This window comes from Phasianus colchicus, chromosome 1 (assembly GCF_987193195.1).
Source record: "Phasianus colchicus chromosome 1, bPhaCol1.hap1.1, whole genome shotgun sequence".
NCBI classification, from domain to species: Eukaryota; Metazoa; Chordata; class Aves; order Galliformes; family Phasianidae; genus Phasianus; species Phasianus colchicus.
The window spans coordinates 113,905,095-113,926,858 of NC_143436.1; the positions used below are offsets into that span (position 1 = coordinate 113,905,095).

At 39.5% G+C, this 21,764-nt stretch overlaps 1 protein-coding gene and 1 long non-coding RNA gene across 2 annotated transcripts in view; one reads left to right on the forward strand and one right to left on the reverse strand.

The window, feature by feature from the left end:
* The window catches only part of LOC149919964 (uncharacterized), a 34,529-nt gene extending 28,457 nt beyond the window's left edge, over window positions 1-6,072 (reverse strand). The window contains exons 1-2 of the long non-coding RNA XR_016459643.1: window positions 6,001-6,072; window positions 2,231-2,390 (exon numbers count right to left, since the gene is read on the reverse strand). This is a non-coding gene — a long non-coding RNA (uncharacterized LOC149919964). The remainder of the gene's footprint in view (window positions 1-2,230; window positions 2,391-6,000) is intronic.
* Window positions 6,073-6,162: 90 nt separating this feature from the next.
* Window positions 6,163-21,764, forward strand: part of MED14 (mediator complex subunit 14) — a 35,019-nt gene continuing 19,417 nt past the window's right edge. Inside the window, exons 1-9 of the mRNA XM_031594582.2 lie at window positions 6,163-6,550; window positions 8,579-8,605; window positions 14,280-14,385; window positions 15,023-15,196; window positions 15,967-16,096; window positions 17,834-17,962; window positions 18,323-18,430; window positions 19,259-19,391; window positions 19,912-20,062. Of these exons, the coding sequence (XP_031450442.1) occupies window positions 6,369-6,550; window positions 8,579-8,605; window positions 14,280-14,385; window positions 15,023-15,196; window positions 15,967-16,096; window positions 17,834-17,962; window positions 18,323-18,430; window positions 19,259-19,391; window positions 19,912-20,062 (1,140 nt within the window). The 5' untranslated portion in view covers window positions 6,163-6,368. The remainder of the gene's footprint in view (window positions 6,551-8,578; window positions 8,606-14,279; window positions 14,386-15,022; window positions 15,197-15,966; window positions 16,097-17,833; window positions 17,963-18,322; window positions 18,431-19,258; window positions 19,392-19,911; window positions 20,063-21,764) is intronic.

Sequence of the window (21,764 nt, forward strand, 5' to 3'; positions counted from 1 at the left end):
AGCTTCCCTGCTAGTGTCTCCATCTCCTTAGGTGTCTGTGCAAACAAATCCTTTTTGCCCAAAGTTTCATGTTGAATTAAGCGCTCACTTTGCATTTTTTCTGCGTATGTGCAGTTTTTCAAAATCTGTGAATAACACTCAGGAAGTGTTAAACAGGGAGAAATCACAGGTTATGGATGACATTGTCAACTTTTTCAAGGCAATGACTGAGCAGTGCAATTCATCACCTCTCTGTCATGAGCTAGATCAGAGGTTCTTTCTCCTTTGTTAGCTTTTCAGAGACGTGGGGTCTAGAATGGATGTTACAGTTTTGCTCCTATTTCAGAGTTACTTGTGAACAAAGCATTTTTTACTCACAGAAAAATGCGGTTTGTGTGGCTGAAGTAGTAAATTGTGTTGCAATTAACTGAGTACCAATAATAATGAAAATACACTCTTTTAGAGATAATGAGACCTTGAGGTACATTTAGTTCCAGTCTGACAGAGACAAACCAATTTAAAATTTACAGTGAATATCAATATTGTTAATAAAGAAGCCCAGAAACCTCAAACTAATATGGCTATGTTCAGCATTTAAAAAACAACCCATGTTTGGGTTATTATAAGAAAAGGGACTTTTGTAAATTCAAATAAAATCAATGATTCTATTTTTTGACTTGGAGAATGTTTCTTTTCTTGGGTTGTTCACAACATATAATTAGAACTGTAGGGTACTTTACTACACCCCGTACAAGAGATGTTCTATCTCACAGTGGCACACTGTTTCACAAAGCCTAAGCGACTGCCAGAAAACTTTCAATCTGCTACTATATATTTTCTACTGTTCCAAAAACAGTTGATAACTTAAATTATATGAGCAAAATACATCAGAAAAGAGAAATAACTTATCTAAAAACTTTTTTTTTCAAAGATTTGTTCCCTCTGTACCTGTTTTAATTAAGTGAAAAAAGCACTTGTGCAGTAACCAGCGATGAGCCTCTTCCCCTAACACAAAGAAATATACTTTGCAAAGAATGCTTTATTGTAAGTCCAATAGCCCTGCACAGTCACAAACCAGTGATTTGTGTCTTGGAGTACTGAATTATCAAGGAATAATGTAATCACTGATACAAATATAAGCCACAAAATCAATCATTTTTCTTCCCTATTTTGTGATTACAGGGTCATCAGTATTTTTCAAATGGATTTTTATCATAACCAAAAAAATCATATGTTCATGCAAATGCTGTAACAGAAAAGAAGACTAAACTTTTTTGGCCACTGGAATGTGCTTACAATATAGTGATGCATGTTTTCTTATTTGAATTCAAATACGTACCTCAACTTGTATTGAACACAAAGCAAAGGAATTGTAAGTTCACAATATGCAGCACTACAACAACCAATGTTATATTTGGAAACTCATCTACACCATATCTGATTCATTGATGTCTTCTGAAAAGAATGTTTTCTGAAAAGTCTTCTGAAAAGGATAGAAGTTATGAAAATTTTATTATTCATAGAATGGTTTGGGTTTGAAGGGACTTGTAAGATCATCTTGTTCCAACCCCCTGTGATAGGCAGGGACACCTCCCACTAGACCAGGTTGCTCAAAGCCTTATCCAGCTTTCATAATTTATATAGGCATTTTGATATAATATTGCTAAATATCAGACAGTATTTCATAAATTAATAAGAAATTTTTGCACTACATGATATTTGTGTGCAATTATTTTTTTACTATTAAAAGAATGCTTAAATGTCAAGTCCCTGGAGTCTTTCAAGGTGATGGATCAGGCCCTGAGCAACCTGATCTAGCTGTGGCGTCCCTGTTCACTGCAGGGGAGTTGGGCTAGATGGCCTTCAGAGGTCCCTTCCAAATATAAGGATTCTGTGATTCTATGAATTCCAGGAGGTGCCTGTGTGATAATTCTCTGATTAAAAAGATTGACAGAGACACAAAACATCCAATTCCAAAACATACAAACACAGAATGGCTGGGAGACTGTCTGGTAGAGTACAATATGGTCTGCCTACCTTCCATTCAATACTTATTATACAGCTACAAACAGTAAATATCTAAATTCTCTAGAAATCCAAACTCACCAGCAGTCCTTCCCTCCAGCTCTATCACAGTTAGCTCCATGACTAAATAGCAACAAGCTTTGTGTGACCAACAAATCCCCATCTGAAACTGGGCTTATAGGTTCACCATGATGGCAACAGTAAGGAGCCAAAAGAGAATGTTTACCTGTATGCTTGAGTAAATATTATTTGCAATCATTATTGTCATTGTTTCATAAATGAGGAAGCTGAGACACAGAGGAAATCAATTGCCTGGAGTCACAAAGAATATTATTAATAATGTTGGAAGGAGAATGTGACATTCTGATTCCTTGGTGTTGTCTGCACTGGAAAAAAAAGAAAAAAAAAGTCAGTACTTAAGGGAGGATTGGGTATTTCTGTCCTAGAAGCAGAAACCTCCATTAAGTCAGACTAATCAGTGACTTACAACAGCTATGCTGGGGGTAGTAGGAGGACAAATGTGCCTAGCCAAGCAGAACTTTCCCTCCACTGGGAAATGCTTCCTCATGTCTTTCATGCACTTTCTCTGTGGGGTATGAGATCACAGTGGTTGTTTCTGCCTGTTCTGCTGCACAAGGGGACAGGCTGCAATGCTCTGCAGGGCACAGCTTCACTTTCCCCTGTTCCCCAGCAAGTTTTCCTGCCAGGCACTCCCCTTCGTTCCCCTGCACCACTAAGTCCTTTCCTGTGCTCCATGGCCAGGAGAGCCAAGCAAGGCTGAGCAACAAGCTTAGTGCAGTGGCAGGCTGTGCCCTGCATGCCAGGTGGCTGTGCTGGACACAGGTCCCAATGGTGCACAGCTGAGTGTGTGAGGTTTGTCTGGTCTGCAAGAAAGGTGGGAGACAACTGTGTACATAAGACCTACAAGGTCTGGTTTTGTACCATTACTACTAGAAAATGTGTTGTTGGCTTTACATGGAGAAAGATTGAAAACTGCTCAATTACGAGAATGAATACAAACGACAATACAGAAATCTGTCCTTAATTGAAAAACCCACATGAATGCAGCCAATCTTTTCCTCCCCATAAATGGGCACGGACCCTTTCTTAGCAAAGAGCCAGTAGAAAAGTGCAATAGCAATCTGGGATTTCACTGATTTTAAAAAGTGTTTAACAGCAGATTCAGAAGCTTCAGTAAATGACTGTAATCACAGTAACAAGGCACCATAGAAAGAGATCAACTATTCTCGATCAACTACAAATAGAAAAATAAGCCACACCTGACAGATAAAATCAGGTTATATTTTATGCTGAATTATCCTCTTACCGTAGCAAAGTGCAAAATTCTGTAATTACCAATCAATGTCTCCCAAAACACACGCAACTGTACCAAAGAATACAATTTGGATTAATTTTTAGCCATTTTCATTGCTTTTGCTTTACTGTTCTGCTTAAACACACCATTATCTTGTATCAGGAGTCCATTTTGTTATTTGGAGAATTGTATCTAGAGTGCTGCTTATCTTGAAACATTAATTTAAAACATTTTCCTATCTACATGCAACAAACTCACCTATATAATGACTGCAGGTCCAATTCAGAGTCCACAGCCACAGCACACAACTCAATATACCATTTTTCAGTCACACTCTTAAATGTTAAGAAACTGAATACCTGTAAGATTGGAGGAACCAATAGCCCCAGTCTGAACTGAAGCTTTATTGTCCTTTTTTTTTCAACTCGATAAATCCAAACTCAGTCTGTCAAGCTTATGGAGAACTGTAAATTATACAGAGTTTATCTATTGTTTCCGTAACAGCTATATAATTCACCAGGTCTACATCAGAGCACTGAGCAGTGTTCTCTCCCTCAAATGTCCTGCTACTCTTCCCAGTAATCTTCACAGACTTTGCTTTCTTCCCCCCAGGTGGTGTGCCTTTGCCACCATAATAAGCTTCTGAAACCTGTTTCCAATTTCTTTAAGCCAGGCTTTTGAATTTAGATACAGTGCTTATCCGTCTTAGAAGTGCTTATACAAAAAGAGACAGCGCTGCCAGCCTCAGAAAGGCAACAAGAAGCAAAACCACATATACATGTATTTCTTTTTTCATAAGTGATATTTAGGCCAGTCTCTTGTTTATCAAACTCCTTATACTCATTTCCAGCTTACTGTTGAAACAACAAATCTTGCAGTGTCCCAACATCAGAATTGTCTGCATACAATGCATAAACCTTGCCCTTCTGAACATTCTGTGTGGCTGCTCTTCCTTTCCTTGAAAGCAGTACCAAGAGCTTCCTTGTTTTTTAAGCCACCATGTGAGGACAGCTCAGCATGATCCCTGCAGCAGTTCTGATTAATTTCTCCAAGCAAAACAGGTAAAGGCAGCTTCCTTCAGCCTCTCCCCACGCTGAAGAATTCACCAAGACTAGACCAGAGTACTGCAGGAACCGCCCTCGAAGGGGCAAAGTCAAATAGTATCACAACAAAACTGCATCCCAGCAATTTCCACCTGCCTTTTCAAAAGCAAAGTCTCAAAATCAACAGGAATTTTATTCTGGACTAAACTGCAAGGAAAAGATGGAAAGAAGGAAAAAAAAAGAACAACAAAAAGCCTGTATTTCTAAATACAGTTCTCATAATACGTAGCTGAATTGCATTCCAGTTCATGTACACTGGGATTATCTTCAGCAGTGCAACTAGATGGCCATAAAATGGGTACGTATTTACCCATGCATATAGGAAGGATAAAAAAAAAGCTTTCCCAGATTTAGAAAAATGCATATATGCAAGACCTTACACTGAGCGAGCAACAATTATCTGTATCACAGGACTGTAGGAATTGCAAGGGATCTCTGGAGATCATCTAGTCCAACACCCTATTAAAGCAGGTTCCCTATACCAGGTTCACAATACAGTCCAGATGGTATTAATTATTCCATCCTTCATAATTTATTCACTTTTTTAACAGCACAGAGTAGACATTTCTCTCACAGGGGGAGGAAGGAAAAAGTAAAACTTAGTTCTAAACACACTTTTCAGATTTTATGAGTAAAAAATTCCCATCCAACCAGCAGGTTTCATCTCACTCAAGCAGCTGGCAAACTTCTCTTTGGCAGAGCAGAGCACCAAGCTGGCACAACTCCCCACTGGAGCAACGCAGTCGCCTTGCAACCAGCCCTCTGCTGCATCAGTACATGGCCGGTGCAGGCTCCAGCAGCAGCAGTCTGTACATTGCTCAGAGCTCCACAGAGGTTACAGGGAGTGAAGCTGCTCCCTGTCAGCTGGCTCACAACCCGGCGCAATAAACACTCCCTGTAGGAACAGAATGGACTCTTCCTGCCACCAGCATAGACGCCTATTCATTTTTTGATGGTTGAGTACACATTTCTCACACTGAAAAAGCGTTTTATTGCTTTCTTTCCTCCTGGAATGAGATCAGTAAGAGATTTTTAAGTTTTACAAAACTAGCGTCACTTATTTTTTTAAACTTTGTGAACTCGTACTGTATCTGTTTTGGGGATTTGCTTGCAGCCACAAAGCAGGAATGTATGATTTAATAGTGGAGTAAGCTGTAACACAGAACGCAGGGGATTTACACAGTTCCCTTCCTGACGCCGTGTCCTTTGGGAACCAGTACACAAAAACCCCACCTCGGTTGTTTCCAGACCTTCCCCGTCCCCGTCTAGGAACGTCAGTTAGTCCGGATGAGAGAAATATGCAAAAGTTCGCCTCCAACTTCCCTTTCCCTTTGCTCTTTAGGAACGCCTCGCATTTCCCAGGTTATTAACCAGGGATGAGTCAGCCCGGACCCTAACGCAGGCTGCTGCTTCTCACTGCCCTGACAGCCCACAGCACGGCCCTGTCAGGCGCCGAGCCTCACCAGCACGACCCAGACACGACGGGTGAGCCATCCCCGCTCCTCGGGGATGGGCAGCCGGCTCCAGCCCTCTTCCCTCGCACCTTCCCCACGCAGTGCCTTTTCCCCTCCCACACACCTCAGCCCTCACAACCGTCCGGCAACCGCAGCGCCCACGACGGCCGCGGCCATCACACAGCCCCACCCCCCCGCGCTCGGCTCCGCCCCCCCCCCCCCCCGCTCCGCGCTGCTTTCGGCTCTGCCGGAAAGGTTCTCTTTCCGGTCCGCCGCAGCTGTTCGCTTCCGGTCCCGTGCCCCCAACATGGCGGCAGCCCCTGCGCCCAGTGAGTTCTGAGCGCCGCTCGGCCCGTTCCCTGCCGCCGCCCGCCGCTGCCCGGCGTCCTCCCTGCGGGCCGAGTCGGGCCGTGTCCCGGCGCCGCCGGCGAAGTGCCGGCAGCCCCGGGCCGCTGAGCCGCTCCTGCCTGGGGTTGAGGAGCCGCCGCCGCCATGGCGCCAGTGCAGCTGGAGAGCAACCAGCTGGTGCCGGCCGGCGGGGGCCCCGCGTCAGCCCCAGCCCCGCCGGCACCCGGTGCGGTGACAGCCGCCGCCAGCCCCGGCTACCGGCTCAGCACCCTGATCGACTTTCTACTGCACCGGACCTACGCCGAGCTGACCGTGCTGGCAGACCTGTGAGTGCCCCCGGCCCCTTGCCCGCCCTGGCTGTTCTCGAGCCTCTTCTCCCCGCTTGTGCCGCAGCCCGGCGGTGAGAAGGCTTCGCTGGGGCCTGACCCAGAGCCGAGTTGGAGCGTGGGGAGGTGATTGCACCTTCCATAGCTCCTGCCCCGACAAAAAGCCTAGTTCGTATGGCTTTGCCTCTTCTCGGGTTGTGTTCCGGGGCCTGGTGAAAGCTAGCGAGTCCCCTGTCATAAAAAGGGGAGAAGGCTGGGGAATGGAGAGCAGATGGATGAAAGTTGTTGTAGTCAGTGCTCAGGTTCAATGCCTGATAGAAAGCCCACCTGTGGTGCTTGTACTGTTGTCAAAATACATGACAATGAAAAGTGGAAAACTCAGTTGTTTTCAAGGGGTGTGACTCCTGAAGTTATCTACGCAGTCCTTAAATTACCACTTGAGTGCTTTCGAGGGAAAAATAAAAGACCACTATATATTCACAATCTGTTGTGCTAAGGTTTTGCTTGAAATTGCAAGGGGAAAAAAAAAAGGCCAAGAAAAGCTTTCCGGAAAGCATTCTGTCTCTGAATAACTGTGCACCTTTTTGTTTGCTTAAACAAAGATTCTTGGAGGGATTGTGTATTTTTTACAAAGTCACATATGGAGAAAGTGGCAGGAGAAAGACATGCATATTTTCTTGGAAAGCACCACATCTGGCAAGTATGCAAGCAGAGTTTTGTTTGACTTGTGGTTAAAAGCACTCAGACTCTAGAAAGGATGACGAATTTTACTTTGTCTTGAGAAAACTTCCAAAATGCCAGTGAAAACTCTTTGCTGTATGTTTATGATATCTATAGGCAGTAATTGATTTTGTATGAGTTCTTTTAGGAACATTTGCCTGTGATGTCTTCTATGTTTGTTTTATGGTGTAGAAGTGGTTCTTTAGACTTGAGTGTATAGTTGAGGTACAAACTAAGAGAAGTGGTGTGAAGAAGAAATGGAGGATGCTTTAGGTACTCTGATTCATCAAGTAAGATTTTAAGCTCTGTGGTGTCTCCTCTAAAAGTGGAGTTGGGTTAGATTTTTGCACTGTATTTCTCCATAAGGGATGGATTTGGCTATTAAAAAGTCCAACTGGAAAGTATTCTCCTTCTTCCCTTCAACAAAGAGCTCTTGGTCCTTTACCAGCATCATGAATGAAAAATAACTTGGAAATGAGGTGCCGGTAATAACTCTAGAACATTAAGGTTGATGAGAATATAGCCCCCTTTTTTCTGCAGTAGTATCTGTTGTGCAAGTAGTGGATAAAGTTCTGGAGTATGACTGTTCTTCGATTCTAGACTATTGAAAGATAAACTCATTTCAGGAAGTCAGAAACAGCCAAAGTTAATCTTGCTGTAGGTGTTCTGTGATTGCTATTATGTATTAACTAACCCATTTTGTAGATTATTCAGTGGGAACAGGTGGTGATATTATATAGCACAGCTGGCTTAGCAGAAATCTTGAGATTTGAATGTTTCTCATAGAATAGTGATAAAATGCCTTAGGTTTGAAGGACCTTTAAAGCCCATCTGGCTCCAATCCCTGCTGTGTATGTTTCCCTCTGGATTGGGCTGCCCAGGACCTCATCCAACCTGTCAGGATACTGAAGGCATTTAGGGCTGCAAGTGCACAGTGCTGGCTCATGCCCAATCTTTTGTCCACCAAGCTTTTCAATTAACTTGACCAGTTCCAGCTTAACTGTCAGGTTCTGGCTGTTTTCCTGTGGTCCTGTTATACACCTGATTCTTCCCACTTCCCATACAGTACTCTGCCCCCGTGGTACTTTAACTGGGCTGCTCTGTAGAGCTGTCAAACTACTTCCTTTATCAAATGTGCAACTTCATTGTATTTAAGAGACATTTACAATCAGGATTTTTGAAATGCTTTTTATAGGTATGTAGAAATTCTTGTACTGGTCTGAAGATTACTAATAAGACTTTTTTTGTAGTGGTATGAAGCATAATGGAACGATGGATAACATGCTGTCTTTTTCCTTTTTATTGTAGGTTACCGAGAAAGACTGATATGGAAAGGTGAGTTAAAATGAGACAGTCTGTAATACATGTTAAATACAAAACCTTGTTTAGGATGTTAAGATTAATATTAAACTGTCTGAAAGGAATATTTTTCTCCTAATTCTAGATTTTCTGCAAGAAAATAAGCCTTATTTGTCTTACTGTCACTATGTAGTTTCAAGATTTTCCTCAGCGTAGATAAGAATATGTTTTTTTGTTGTTTTGTTTTATATAGTTGTTGTTTGGGCCTTTTTTTTTTGTACAGGTGAAATCTGTTATGGGCATTTTTCTCTTAATTACAGTGAAATTTGAAGCAATGAAGTGACAGTACGTCTAATAGGAAAGGGAACTGGAGGACCTAGATTCTAGTTAGTGTGTTGAATCTTGTTCAGAAGGTAGTGGTTCAACAAGGTAAAGACTTCTAGTCTACCTTTTTGTGTTAGCCATCTTTCTTATCATAGGCGCCATTTGATACCTGTATTTTTTTATCTGTTTGGTGTGATTTTGAAGTATAAGGATTAATTGAAAACAAATTTAAGTAACCAGAGCAGACTTTTTTTATTCATTTGTTTAATCCCCTTTCCTTCTCCCCTGGATGGAAGAACTTGATTTGTTTGGGTTTTTTTTGTTTCTTTGAGTGAACTCTAAGATGTTGTTCTTCGTTATTTTGAATAAGCTTCATTTCTTTTGCTATTTATGTTAACACCCTTATTGACCTAATTTTCTCTGAAGACATGTAACAGCTCTGTTATTCCGAAGGATGTGAAGAATGTTAATAAAGAATTCTGTGTAACAGGATGTTGTCAATTCAGTCATCTCGCATCTTCTAAAATTCTCATAACCTGCTCTGAAATAATCAGAATTTCAGGAATTCGTAACCTGGAATGGTTCCTTGCATGTCCTTTTTCTTATGTATAATATTTTATAAAGAAGAGCAGTCACTTGCATTTTAAGTTATCATGGAATTGTCATAGAATGGCCTGGGTTGAAAAAGACGACAGTGATCATCTAATTTCAACCCCCTCCTGTGTGCAGGGTTGCCAATCACTAGACCAATTTGTTATCACCATATTTGCTGAAACAATGACATTCAGCTTGGGTCCAGAGCTCCCTCTTACTAGTGTGGGGGCTTCTTCTATCTACACATTGAGTATTTTGAAACTAAAAACTTCTTTGCAGGACACACCTGTTTGAAGCAACATGTTAAATCTGAATGGAATGCAGGTGAAGGAAAATAACACAGTCTTCAGTGCTTACCTTGAATTATAGAATTATAGGAGGACCTGGGTTGAAAAGGACAATAATGATCACACCCCCCCCTGCTATGTGCAGGGTCAACAATCACTAGACCAGGCTGCCCAGAGCTACATCCAGCCTGGCCTTGAATGCATCCACAGACAGGGCATCCACAGCTTCTTCAGGCAACCTGTTCCTGTTCATCACTGTGTCCTGTAACTGAATGCATCTTGATGTTAAATGCTCGCATCCATGTCAAGTTTGACTTATTTAGTTGTTCTTAATGAAGTGGCTTTGTAGCTCCCGTGGATGCCTGTTAAGCAGTGGAGTTTATCCATATTATACTGTTGTGTTGGGTTTTTATGTTTTGGTTTGTTATTTTACCAAGTTCAAGAGCTGCTGTGGCAGCAGTAGTTGTGCTTGAAGCACTGTTTCCTGAAATTAGCCTGGTGACATGGTACATGTATTAGGGATGAGGATGTGATGGTGTTATCTTCTAATAAAGTTCATATAACATCTACGCTTTTTTATGGCGACAAGCAAAAAGATGCTATGGGAAAAAAAATCTGGTAGGAAATAATGAATCTTAATATGATATTGCTTTGCAAAGACAAGTCTTATTTATTCACATCATTGTCACTGATAGGAATAAATCACTTCCAATGTATTTTTGCAACGAGAAAGATAAGCAATTGGATTAAAAAAATGTAGTGTCAGTTCTGTGGTGTAAAAATAAAGCTGAATGTTAGGGGAAGTCCAGGGGCTTTCTCATTGATAATGCTTGGTATCTTTTCTGTTACCCTCCACAATGGGTTACAGTGACTTTGCAAGGCTGTATCTTTTGCTGTGGGGAAATGAATGGTAAAACTTTATTCATGTGTTCCTTAACAAACAGTCCTTGTTCTTACTCTTCCAACAACTACATGAATACATTGTTTTCCTAAAAGAAAGCAGTTTCTCCTGTTTTGTTTGTGAAGCAGTCTGTTACTACTTAAATCTGCAGCAAAGACTACCATCTAAACAAAAATTCAGAACTGCTGTAAAAACAGGTTATTCATAACTTCAACAACAGTGCAATTATTACACATCTTTCTTGTGAAATATTCATTTTCATTTCTTGTTTATGACAAAATGGCTGCTAATTAATTAATTTCATTGATACACATAATTTTGGTTTGCAGGGCACTTTGGAGATACCTGGTCCAAACCTCTGCCTCAAATAAATGACATAGACTAAAATAAAAGTTGTTCGTTGTGCAAGGTCATACTCTGTTGAGTTTTAGACATATCTTCAAGATAGATCTCCTGCAGTCTTTCTGGGCAACCTACGTCAGTCTTCAAACAACCTGTGTATTTCTTTTGTTTGCTTTTCTAATGTCAAATTGGTGTGTTTCACTGGTTTAGTTTGTGGCTGTTGTCCTTCATCCTTTTGCACTTCTGATAAGAGTCTCTTCCTGTCTTCTCTGTATTACTCCTTTAGATATTTCAAGACAGCAGTACTATCTCACCCATAGCCTTCTCTTCTTAGGTGTAAGCAAACAACTGCTCCAGTTGTTCTTTGTATCTCATGTGTTCCAGCCCCTAACTTACTTCAATGTGACAAATATCTTTCTTGGCTAGAGAGTTAAAAACTGGACATAGTGCTTCAGATGCATTCAGACAGATGCTGACTCCAGGTGAAGAAGTGTTTTCCTTGATTTAGGTAGTGCTCATGCTAGTACAACTTGCTATAATGACTCATTGCTGATATCTCCTCACCTGTCCACCAGGACCCTTAAATCCATTTATGCATACTACTGCTGCTTAGTTCTCAGGCTGTGCTTTTGTGTTAGGCTGTTTGGGTTCAGGTGCAGAGCTTTGCATGTGGTTTTGCTTCATCAGGTTTCTGTCAACTAGTCTGTCCAGCCAGCTGAGGTCTCTTTGTTTTGTGCAGTTTGACATTACTTGCAAGCTTCCAAAGACAGCCATCCTTCACCTCATGTCAGTTGTTTATGGAGGTGTTTAATTGTACTGGGCCCAGTACTGACCAGTAGGGAATGTGAGCAGTCATCACTTTTCAGGAAGCCCAACTGGTAGCCAGTCAGCCTTTCATGTTTGGCACTGCAGCCAGTTTTTCGTCTAGTTTCTAGTCCACTGATCCCTTCTATATGTTACCAACCTGGCTGCAAAGTTACAGTGGGATATCTTGTCAAAAGATGCTCAAAAGGCAGTGTAAATGCAACTTCTGTTCTCCCCTTGGTTGTGGAACTGGACAGCATGTAGAAGGCAGTTGTGTTGATCAGGGATGATTTGTTCTTGGCAGATCCGTGCAGGCTTTTCCCTGGCCACTTTCATGTTTTCTGTTTACTTGGATATAGCTTCTGGAAAGATTTTTTGCCTACTTCTTGTTAACTGAGCTTTGGCTCTCTGGCATGTAGGTCCTTCTTGAAGATGGGCATGTTGTTTGCCTTATTTCTGTTCATTAAGATCTCTTGTTGCTTTGGCCTTTTGGAAATGATAAAGTTACTTTGCGCTTTCAGAAGTCAATTCCCTCAGCACCCTTGGATGCATCCCATCTGCTCTGATGGCTTTTTGTATGTCAGGTTTGCTGAAGTAGTCCTTAACTTGATATTCTCCTACTGTAGCTAATGGTTCACTCCCCTGGGCTCTATCACTAGGCTGAAGGATCTGAAATACCTGAGACCAGAACTTAACAGTAGAGAATCTACTCAGTCCCACAGCTTTGTCTATGCCAGCTTTCTCTTGTGCTGCTGAGCACTGAACTCATGTTTCCTTGGTCTTTTGCTTTACTACAGGTTTATAGACCTCTAGTAGCGAAGCTCTTCTTGTCGGTCTTCATCCTTTGCTAGTTTTTCTTCTGAGCTCTCATTTTCTATGCTGGTCTCTGCATGCTTGAGCAGTTTCTATGTATTGCCCTTTCCTACCTTCTTTGTACTTCCTATTTGTATTCAGTTTGTTCAGGGGTTTCCTGTTCAGTCAAGCTTTCTGCTCATTGGAACAGTTTTTGTTAGAAACAAAGCTTTAATGATTCTTATTTATAATAAAGCCGAATTATTTTGAAGGGTTGTTTCCTAAGTGTGGTCATTCAAAAGCTTTTTAATGTGCTCTGCTTTGCTTTTATAGGCCTTGTAAATGTGCTATTTCTGTAAGTTTCAACTTAATGGAAGACATTTTTTTGTGCAGCCCAACATTAAGTTCAGTATCTATAATGAAGAACAGAGGAACACAGCAACCCTGAAAGACTCTTGGGTTCTTCAGAGAGGGATAGATGGATGTGAATTCCCAGTGCGATTGTGATTTGAAGGTGACAGTCATGGTTATTGAAGTAGGATTTTGGCAATTAGAATTAAAAGACTGCCTGTAACTTCATAAAGTAGTATTAACGAAGCAATTCCTGGAATACTCCTTTCAGTAATTTTCATTATTAAATTGTTGTGGGGTTTTTTTTCCTATTTTTTTCTATCTTTGATTTCCAGCTATGGAAAAGCACTCTGAAATTTTCTTGCTATCGTGTTCTTTGTCACAACAAAATTCTGGTTGCTAGAACTACTTCTGTATTTTAGCTACTTCTATAGGGAATTTGTTTGAAAGATTACTGACATTCTCAAATCTCACTATAAATGTCTTCCAAATTCCATTATGTTTTTGTAAACCTTTAAAAAATTTTCCACATCTTACTTTGATAGTGTACTAACTATCCTAGTAGGGCTGTCTGTACCTATAGCGGCTTCTCTGCCACTTGCAGTTCTAACATCAGACTGTAGATTATTCTGGAATATATGCTGCGTAATGCGAGGAAATTATTGGCTTGATGCCTACGCTCTTGGATGAAGTTTGTAGTATGTAATGCAGGAGACTGAGCCAGACGGTGTTAGCGGTGTTTCTGGTCCAAATACTCCACCTGGTACAATCAGATCATGCTTTATGGATTGCACAGAAAGGTTTACCTCATTACACCAAGACTTTCTGCAGAAATAGGCTCTGTGTTATGAGTATGTATGTTACAGATTAGGATCAGAAGGAGGTGCAAATTCTATTTGGTGGTAGCTAATATCTGTTGTGGTGATGAATATGTTTTGTTCAGCTATGCTTGTTGCTTTCAACTTAAACATAATCCCTGGGGAAATCTTGATAATTCAGTTGAGTTCACTAGTGAATTGTTCCTCTTAAAATTAGTAGTTAATTCATGTGAGTGTGCTTTTCTGTTTCTCCAGACATTCTTGGTTGGTTAAAAATCCCTGTATGTTGCTGGCATTTAGGTGCTTAAAATAGTGAGCTCAGTCTTTTTTCCCTGTGTTCTGTTTAAACAAGCAATCTATTAGTGATTACCTACGTTAGCACAATTAAAAGTTATGATAACTACTTTTTTTCTTTAATGGCACACAGTTGAATTGCAGGCTTATTATGTGTCTGAGCACCAGCTTAATGCATATTCGATTGTTTTCTGTTTTTACAGAAAAATAGAAATAGTGCAGTTTGCAAGCCGTACTCGTCAACTGTTTGTTCGTTTATTAGCCTTAGTCAAATGGGCTAATAATGCTGGAAAGGTGGAAAAATGCGCGGTAAGTTGGCAACAGAGTTGGGTACGAAACAATCTTTTATTAGCATGGGATTTTGGTACCATCTAATTTTTCATTAATACAGAAGTTTTAAAAAACCGGACCTGTATTTCACAGCAAATGAACGTTAAATGATAACCAACTTCTTCCTATTGAGAAGAAGGTTCTTAACAGTTCCCCAAAACTCCTCAGTTATTTAAAAAATAAAAAATTGTGCATCGTTTCAAGAGTTCTTGAACAGGACAGAAGGTGGTGATCTCAGTGCATCAGTCCTTGCTGTAATTTTAGTTCTGTTCTTAATTAAGTAAGAATAAAGCACAGTGTTGTAAACACCAAGCTTTGAGTGATTGCAAACAAGTTAGGTTGGATTCCAGTAGCAGTCACCAGATAAAGAGCTGTGAGGCTTCACAGATCATCCACAGCACCAGAAGTGCATAGATTGAAAGTGTCCTTGCATGTGAATGTCATGGCAGAGCACTCATTCTTTGTTTTATAGATGGGAGTCCTAGAATTGGAGGGAAGTAACAGAATCATCTCTGTCATATATTAGATGAGCTGGATATAAAGAACCACTGATTTGTGCATTTTTTACACATCTTTTTTCTTTTTTCCTCTCCCCATCCCCCATTGTCCTCTACAGATGATATCAAGTTTTTTAGATCAGCAAGCCATTCTGTTTGTGGACACTGCTGATCGTCTGGCATCTCTAGCCAGGGATGCTTTGGTTCATGCTCGTCTACCTAGTTTTGCTATCCCGTATGCAATTGATGTTCTGACGACTGGATCGTACCCACGCCTACCTACCTGCATTAGGGTAAATAATATTACAGTATTACTTGGTGTGGGGGAGATCCCCATCAAATGCACGTTAAAGAAACTAATTGTCTGATGTGTGCAAATGGAAGTGTAGTTTGCTACAGACATAGTGCTGAGGCTCTGTAGTGTCAATTTCTGACAGGAGGTGCTTCCCATTTGAGCAAGTTATCCTTTCCAAGTGGAACATTCTCAGTTTGAACTAGCTCATCTCTGGAGTGAATATAGTAGCAATTCTTCGTTTGATACTTTGTGTTTCTACATGGTAAGCCATCATACTAGAAAAATAGAGTGAAAAAATAAGATACAAACACCAGTTTTCTCAGAGATTTTGGCTATAGCATACTGTATTTTGAGATGTAGTGAACTACTTATGGCTCCTTTGAATGCTGTTGTCTTTTCTTACTGATGAAATGCAGAGTAATAGATTTGTAGAGTAATACAAACAATAATATCTATGACTTAGATCTACAGATAAGGATTGGCTTTCAAATAATAGTATTTAAAAACAAGTTTAGCCTAATGTAAGGCCCAAGATTGTTTTAATTTGTCCAAGCAGTTTTATTCACTGATCAGTCTCAGGCAAATTGTAAATAACTAGAAAAAAAAAAAAAAAAAAGAATGCCAGATCAAAACAATCAAAAAGATACTGTAATGGCCTGTGTAATTGTATTTGTAGACTTCTGGTCTGGTTAATTTTTGTCATTGCTACTGGCAATGCACGAGACGTGTCTGAGATGTATAGATTTTTTTTAATATTTATTTTAACAGGATAAAATAATCCCTCCTGACCCAATTACAAAGAGTGAAAAGCAAACCACCCTTCATCAGCTGAACCAGATTCTTCGACATCGTTTAGTGACTACAGATCTCCCTCCTCAGCTGGCAAATCTTACAGTCGGTAAGAACTTGAGTCACTTTTTGAAGAACAGTTTATTGGAGACTGACTTAGTTGTTACTTTAGTGCTTAAAATAAAAGCCAAAAGATAAATTAAGTGAGATCATTAGATAGGCTTAATCTAGTAAGATTGGAATTCTGTCTCTCTCAGACATCGAATTCTCTTTTTCTCTTTTGGAAAACAAAGATACTAATAGTCTTGCTGGAATAACTTTCAGATAGAAAGCCTGTGCAGGTAGTGGTAAAATGATGTAGAGACTGCCTTGATCTTTCAGCACGTGTATTATGAACAGTTCTGCCCTTCTTTTGAGATAGAAGTGCTCAGTGCCTGGTCCATGTTAGGCCATGCAATTCAACTGCTTTTTCTTACATTAATTTAAAAATTCAAATTAATTAAACTAATGGGTATTTCTCCTAGAAACTCTTTGAATTTTAACTTAATGTTGCTTTTTTTTTGTTTGTTTGTATTAACGTTCATCTTCATGAATTAAATCTGTTGATGTTTGTGCACACGTTTTATTCTGTGGCTCACTGCAGTACCAAATGTCTCAATTATAGAGACCTCTTTTCATTTAGTCCAAGTACAGGTTGATGCTATGATGTTTTTGTTGTTGTTTCTACAGAAAGGGTGGTTATAAACTAGGTTATGGCAGAATCACAGAAAATGAACCTGAAATGGACCTAGTCTGTACTTCTGACTAAGACAAAGTTAGCCTTGTATAAATTATATCCCCTAAATCTAGAGTGAGGATATTTCTGAAAATTAGTATAGTAGTTTTCAGTGATCCCTTTGCAAACACTTCAATGTCAGTATTAGAGCCATTTTTTATCTTAATGACATGTGAATGAATTTTTATCTGAGTCATGAGATTTTTCAGTTAACTAAACATTTCAATATTAATTTCTAGTTTGAATTTGATTTCTTTTAAGAGCACACCTGGGATGCTTTTTAATATGCAAGTTTAAGTTAAAATCATTAGAATTTCTATAGGAATATTTCTAAATATCAAGAATTGTAAAGATGTATATGTGGCATACTTGATAGTTGATTGAGAAGACTGACCCACACTTCATAGTAAGAACTTGTACTTTATTTTGTGCTTTGCTTCTTGTTTCATTTATGACCTTCCTTATATAGTCTTATATAGAACCGCCTCTGTTCATATGATAGCTATGCTCACAAAAGTGTAAGGATGTGTATGTCAGTTACATAAACAATGTACAGAATCTTTGCTTATGAGCATATTTATGAAGTATGCAGAAGCGCATCATTTCTGCATGAAAATGGAGTTAAAATATTTAATGTTAAATAAATGGTTTGCTGTGTAATGTCTTTTCAGTGCTAGATTTTAGCCTAGGCTCCCTGTCTGTGAACCTCTTCTGGATGCTCCTTGAATATAGCAACGAATTGGGAAATTTAAGCTAGACATATTGTTTGTGTAATGTCAGATATTAGTAGTCAGCTCAGTATAACTTTGTGTTAAAGCAGTACAAATGCTGACAAATTATTGTGACAAAATTACTGCTGTGCAAGTCAGCTGGGGACTTCTGTCCACGCTGCTTATTGGCACTGGTATTGTTACATAAGCAGCTCTCGAAGCTTCAGAGTTCAACATAAACATATGCAACAGAACAGAGTCTATAGGGAAGTAATTCATTGAGAGTGCCAGGAACTACTGCACTGGTAATATGAGGCATCTTATGAGACTGAGTGAAATAAAATATTTTTTTCTTCCTTAGCCAATGGTCGTGTGAAGTTCCGAGTTGAGGGGGAGTTTGAGGCCACCTTGACAGTGATGGGTGATGACCCTGACATCCCCTGGCGCCTTCTCAAACTGGAAATTTTGGTTGAAGACAAGGAAACTGGAGGTAATAAATACAGAAAACAAAGTTTACGCATTCATTTTAACGTTGTTTTTCTGTGGTGTTGCATAAGTCTTGTTTATGCAGAGTCTTTTGCATATCACAACTTGAGATAACAAAGCTGCATATACACGTCCAATTTTTACCTTACTCTGTATACTTCAGATACCTTATCAGTGGTAGTCTGTGCCAGTATAATAGACTTACTGAAATTTCCATGGTAAACCGAAGATTGTGTTATGTTGTTAGAAATTCAGGTGTGGAAGTTTCTTGGTACAGTTATCTTTTAATATTTATTTATTTTATTATTTATTTAAATGCCCGTTTTCATGGTACCTAATGTGAATGGTTTTTAATTTATGAAAGATGGTCGAGCCTTGGTTCACAGCATGCAGATCAACTTCATCCATCAGTTAGTCCAGTCACGGCTGTTTGCTGATGAAAAACCACTTCAGGACATGTACAACTGTCTGCGTATCCTTCTGAAAGTTCCTTCTGAATAAGCTGTGTAACATAATCTTGCTCTTTTTAGTAGGAGGAGGCCAAAAAATGTGGCTTCCCTATTAAGCTAAGGACAAATGCCTGGAAGAGGAGTAAAAGTGATGGCCTTGGAGACAGTTAAGCTCATTTGCTAGCACGTAAAATTTCATTTTACATACTTGATCAACAAACGTAAAGATGAAGTACTTGAGACAGCAGGCTGTATGGTAAGGCAGTGAAGCAGCATACTGATTCTGGAGATAGAATAGGATGCTGACTTAAAAGGTATGGGAACTTACAATTCTTACTGTAGAACCGTAGTAATATGATGATTTTAACTGTACAATGTGTTAACTGTGTTGCACCTGTATCAATAATGAAATGGGATATAGCTTGTATGGAAAACCAGTGCAGTGACTTTGTATGTGCAAAGGACAAATTACTTGACACTATAATTTTCAATGAAACAGTTTCTGCAGAAGCAAACACATTTATGTTACTAATGGGTGATTATGAAAGATGGGCTTAATAGTAATCATAGGGTGAACTGAATTTCTTTCAATAATCTTTAAAAAAAAAAAAAAAGTGATAGGAGTTGAAATCTCTGAACTAAAGCTGCTGTGACGCTCTGCCTAACAACCTGTCCTAGATTACAAAAAAAACCAACAAACTTTTAGAAATAGTTGATGCTGATTTCATACATTTATCTGTAGATTAGTACATTAGCTTGTTCTCAGCATCGTGCCTGACTTTTATGGCAGTGGACTTGCATAGTGAACACAGTCTTTGGATGTCTTCTCTTTCCTTAACTCTCTTCCTTAGACTCCTTCTGCCTAGCACTTCAGTTGGAAGTCCTGCATTCACAAACACTAATGCTGATTCGGGAGCGCTGGGGTGACCTAGTGCAAGTAGAGCGATATCATGCAGGGAAGTGCCTTTCGCTGTCTGTTTGGAAGTAAGTTAATTTTTAAAAAGCTGTTAAACTTAATAAATGAAACAATAAGAGCATTTTCATTTGCTAAATTTGAGCCAGAACTGTATTTTCTTTCTGAGGTTGAATTCCAAGATTCCTGAACGTATCTCTACTTGTGAAGTGAGCGATGTACATTCATGTACATAAAAGCAGTGGATGTGATCATAAAATCAGCTCATTTTCCTGGATATCTAAATAAATTGACAATTTGTCAGTCTTTCACCGTGCCTATTGCTTGACTTAAACTAGATAGAATTAAAAAAAAAAAAAGTGATCCAAATGCTCTTCTGGTTCCCATGCTGAGTTTGCAGTCGTCTAAAACTCCTTGTGTGGATATAGTTTACTAATGTTTCTTCATTAAAAGATTAAACTAAATGTTTTACTCAGTTCAGCTTACATAATATTACTTTTATACAGAGCTCTCAGAATTAAGAATTAGCTACTGAAAAGCATTTTTTCTGCTATTTCAATTACATATTTTAATTTTTCCCTTTATTTTAAGCCAACAGGTGCTTGGCAGGAAAACAGGGACTGCTTCTGTTCATAAGGTCACTATTAAGATTGATGAGACTGATGTCTCAAAACCCTTGCAAATATCCCATGAACCTCCACTGCCAGCCTGTGATTCCAAACTGATGGAAAGAGCCATGAAGGTAAAAGTTTGCTTTGCAAGAAGCGTCTACTTCTGTTCATCAGCAACTTAAAAATATTTGTTTTGCTTTGATTCTGTCCAAAGAGCAGTACTATGACTTATACTAACCTGTCTCTGTAGATCGCAGGGTGTTAATGTTGAGACCATAAATTGTTGTTACAAATTAGTGGTCTTGACTTTTGTCTTTAACATTATACCTACTTTTCAGTGCTTTATATACCACTTATGATGATAGAATGCTGGGGCTATGGGGAGCACCAGTGAAGCTTCAGTTATACTTAGTGCTTGGCTTGAAATGTTTTATGAAGAGCTCTTATAAGGAGCTTCTCTTTTCTGTCTTGGAGATGCTGTGCAACTTCCTATGAAAATCAGCTTCCACGTGTGACTTGAGCTGACTACCGAGCAGCGTTATTCAGTTTGGAAAATATTGCATTATGATTGGAAAATACTGTACAAAAGAATCGATGTAGTTTGCTTGTTACAAGGGTTATGCAAAACTTGATCTTATGTTCTGACCAATGAGGCCATTGTAAATTTGAGATTTATTGAAGTTAATGCTGGTCCCCTTTAATTCTCTGTGCTTAGAGATTTTACTGGGTTTGCTGTTCTGCTGTTATATAATTACAGCTAAGATTGTTATTCTGGCTGTCTTTTTGTGTTAAAGATACTATACAATACTGGCACAAACAAATAGATTTGTCTGAGTGGATTGTTATACATTAGGGTACTGAAAATTTGATGTAGTTGTAGAAGTTATAGTAAATTGTTTGTGAAGTCTAGGTAACTGATAGCAGCTGCTGAACTGAAATACTCCTGTGAATGTTTAAATGCTTGATTTTAAGGCCTTGTCTTGGAAAGCTAATCTTACAGGAAAAAGTTGTTCTGGTGTACATGAAGGTAGGTACTGAAATTTTATATACTTCTGTGCTGGAATAAATCTATTCTGCATTTATCTCTTGTGCAAGAATAGAATTTTAGTTCAATTTACCTTGAACGGTTTTCAGAGCAACGTAATGTTAAGAAGGTTTTGTAGTAAACTGTGGCTTTGCTTAGGCAAAATATGTAGGTAATATAACTGTAAAGTGAATAGATATAAATGTATATGCTTCAGTTTAGGTTGCACAAATCAGTTATAGCAAGTATGAGCTGGAGATGTAAACTTCAGCACTGTAAGTATAGCAAGCCTATAGATAGATACTCTTGGGTTCAGTGGGGTTGCTCGTGTTCACAATCTGCCTCTTCATCTCACTATATTGTTACCCCTTTGGGCAAGACTAAAATGAGTATGTTATGTTTCATTCTACAGCATTCTACGTGTGTATTTGGGCCATGAAATATGGTCCAAGCACTGGAGCACCTCTCCTGTAAAGAGAGGCTAAGAGGTCTGGGATTGTTCAGCCTGGAGAAGAGAAGGCTTCAGGGGACCTTAGAGCAGCCTTCCTGTACCTAAAGAGAACCTAAAGGAAAGATGGAGAGGGACTTTTTACCAGGAAGTATAGTAACAGGACAAGGGCTAATGATTTTAAATGTAAAGAGGGTAGATTTAGATTAAGTATTAGGAAGAAATTCCTCACAGTGAGGGTGGTGAGGCACTGGACCAGGTTCCCTGGAGAAGCTATGGATGGCCCATCCCTGGAGGCATTCAAGGCCAGGTTAGATGGGGCCCTGATCTAGGAAAAATTGTCCCTGCCCATGGCAAAGTG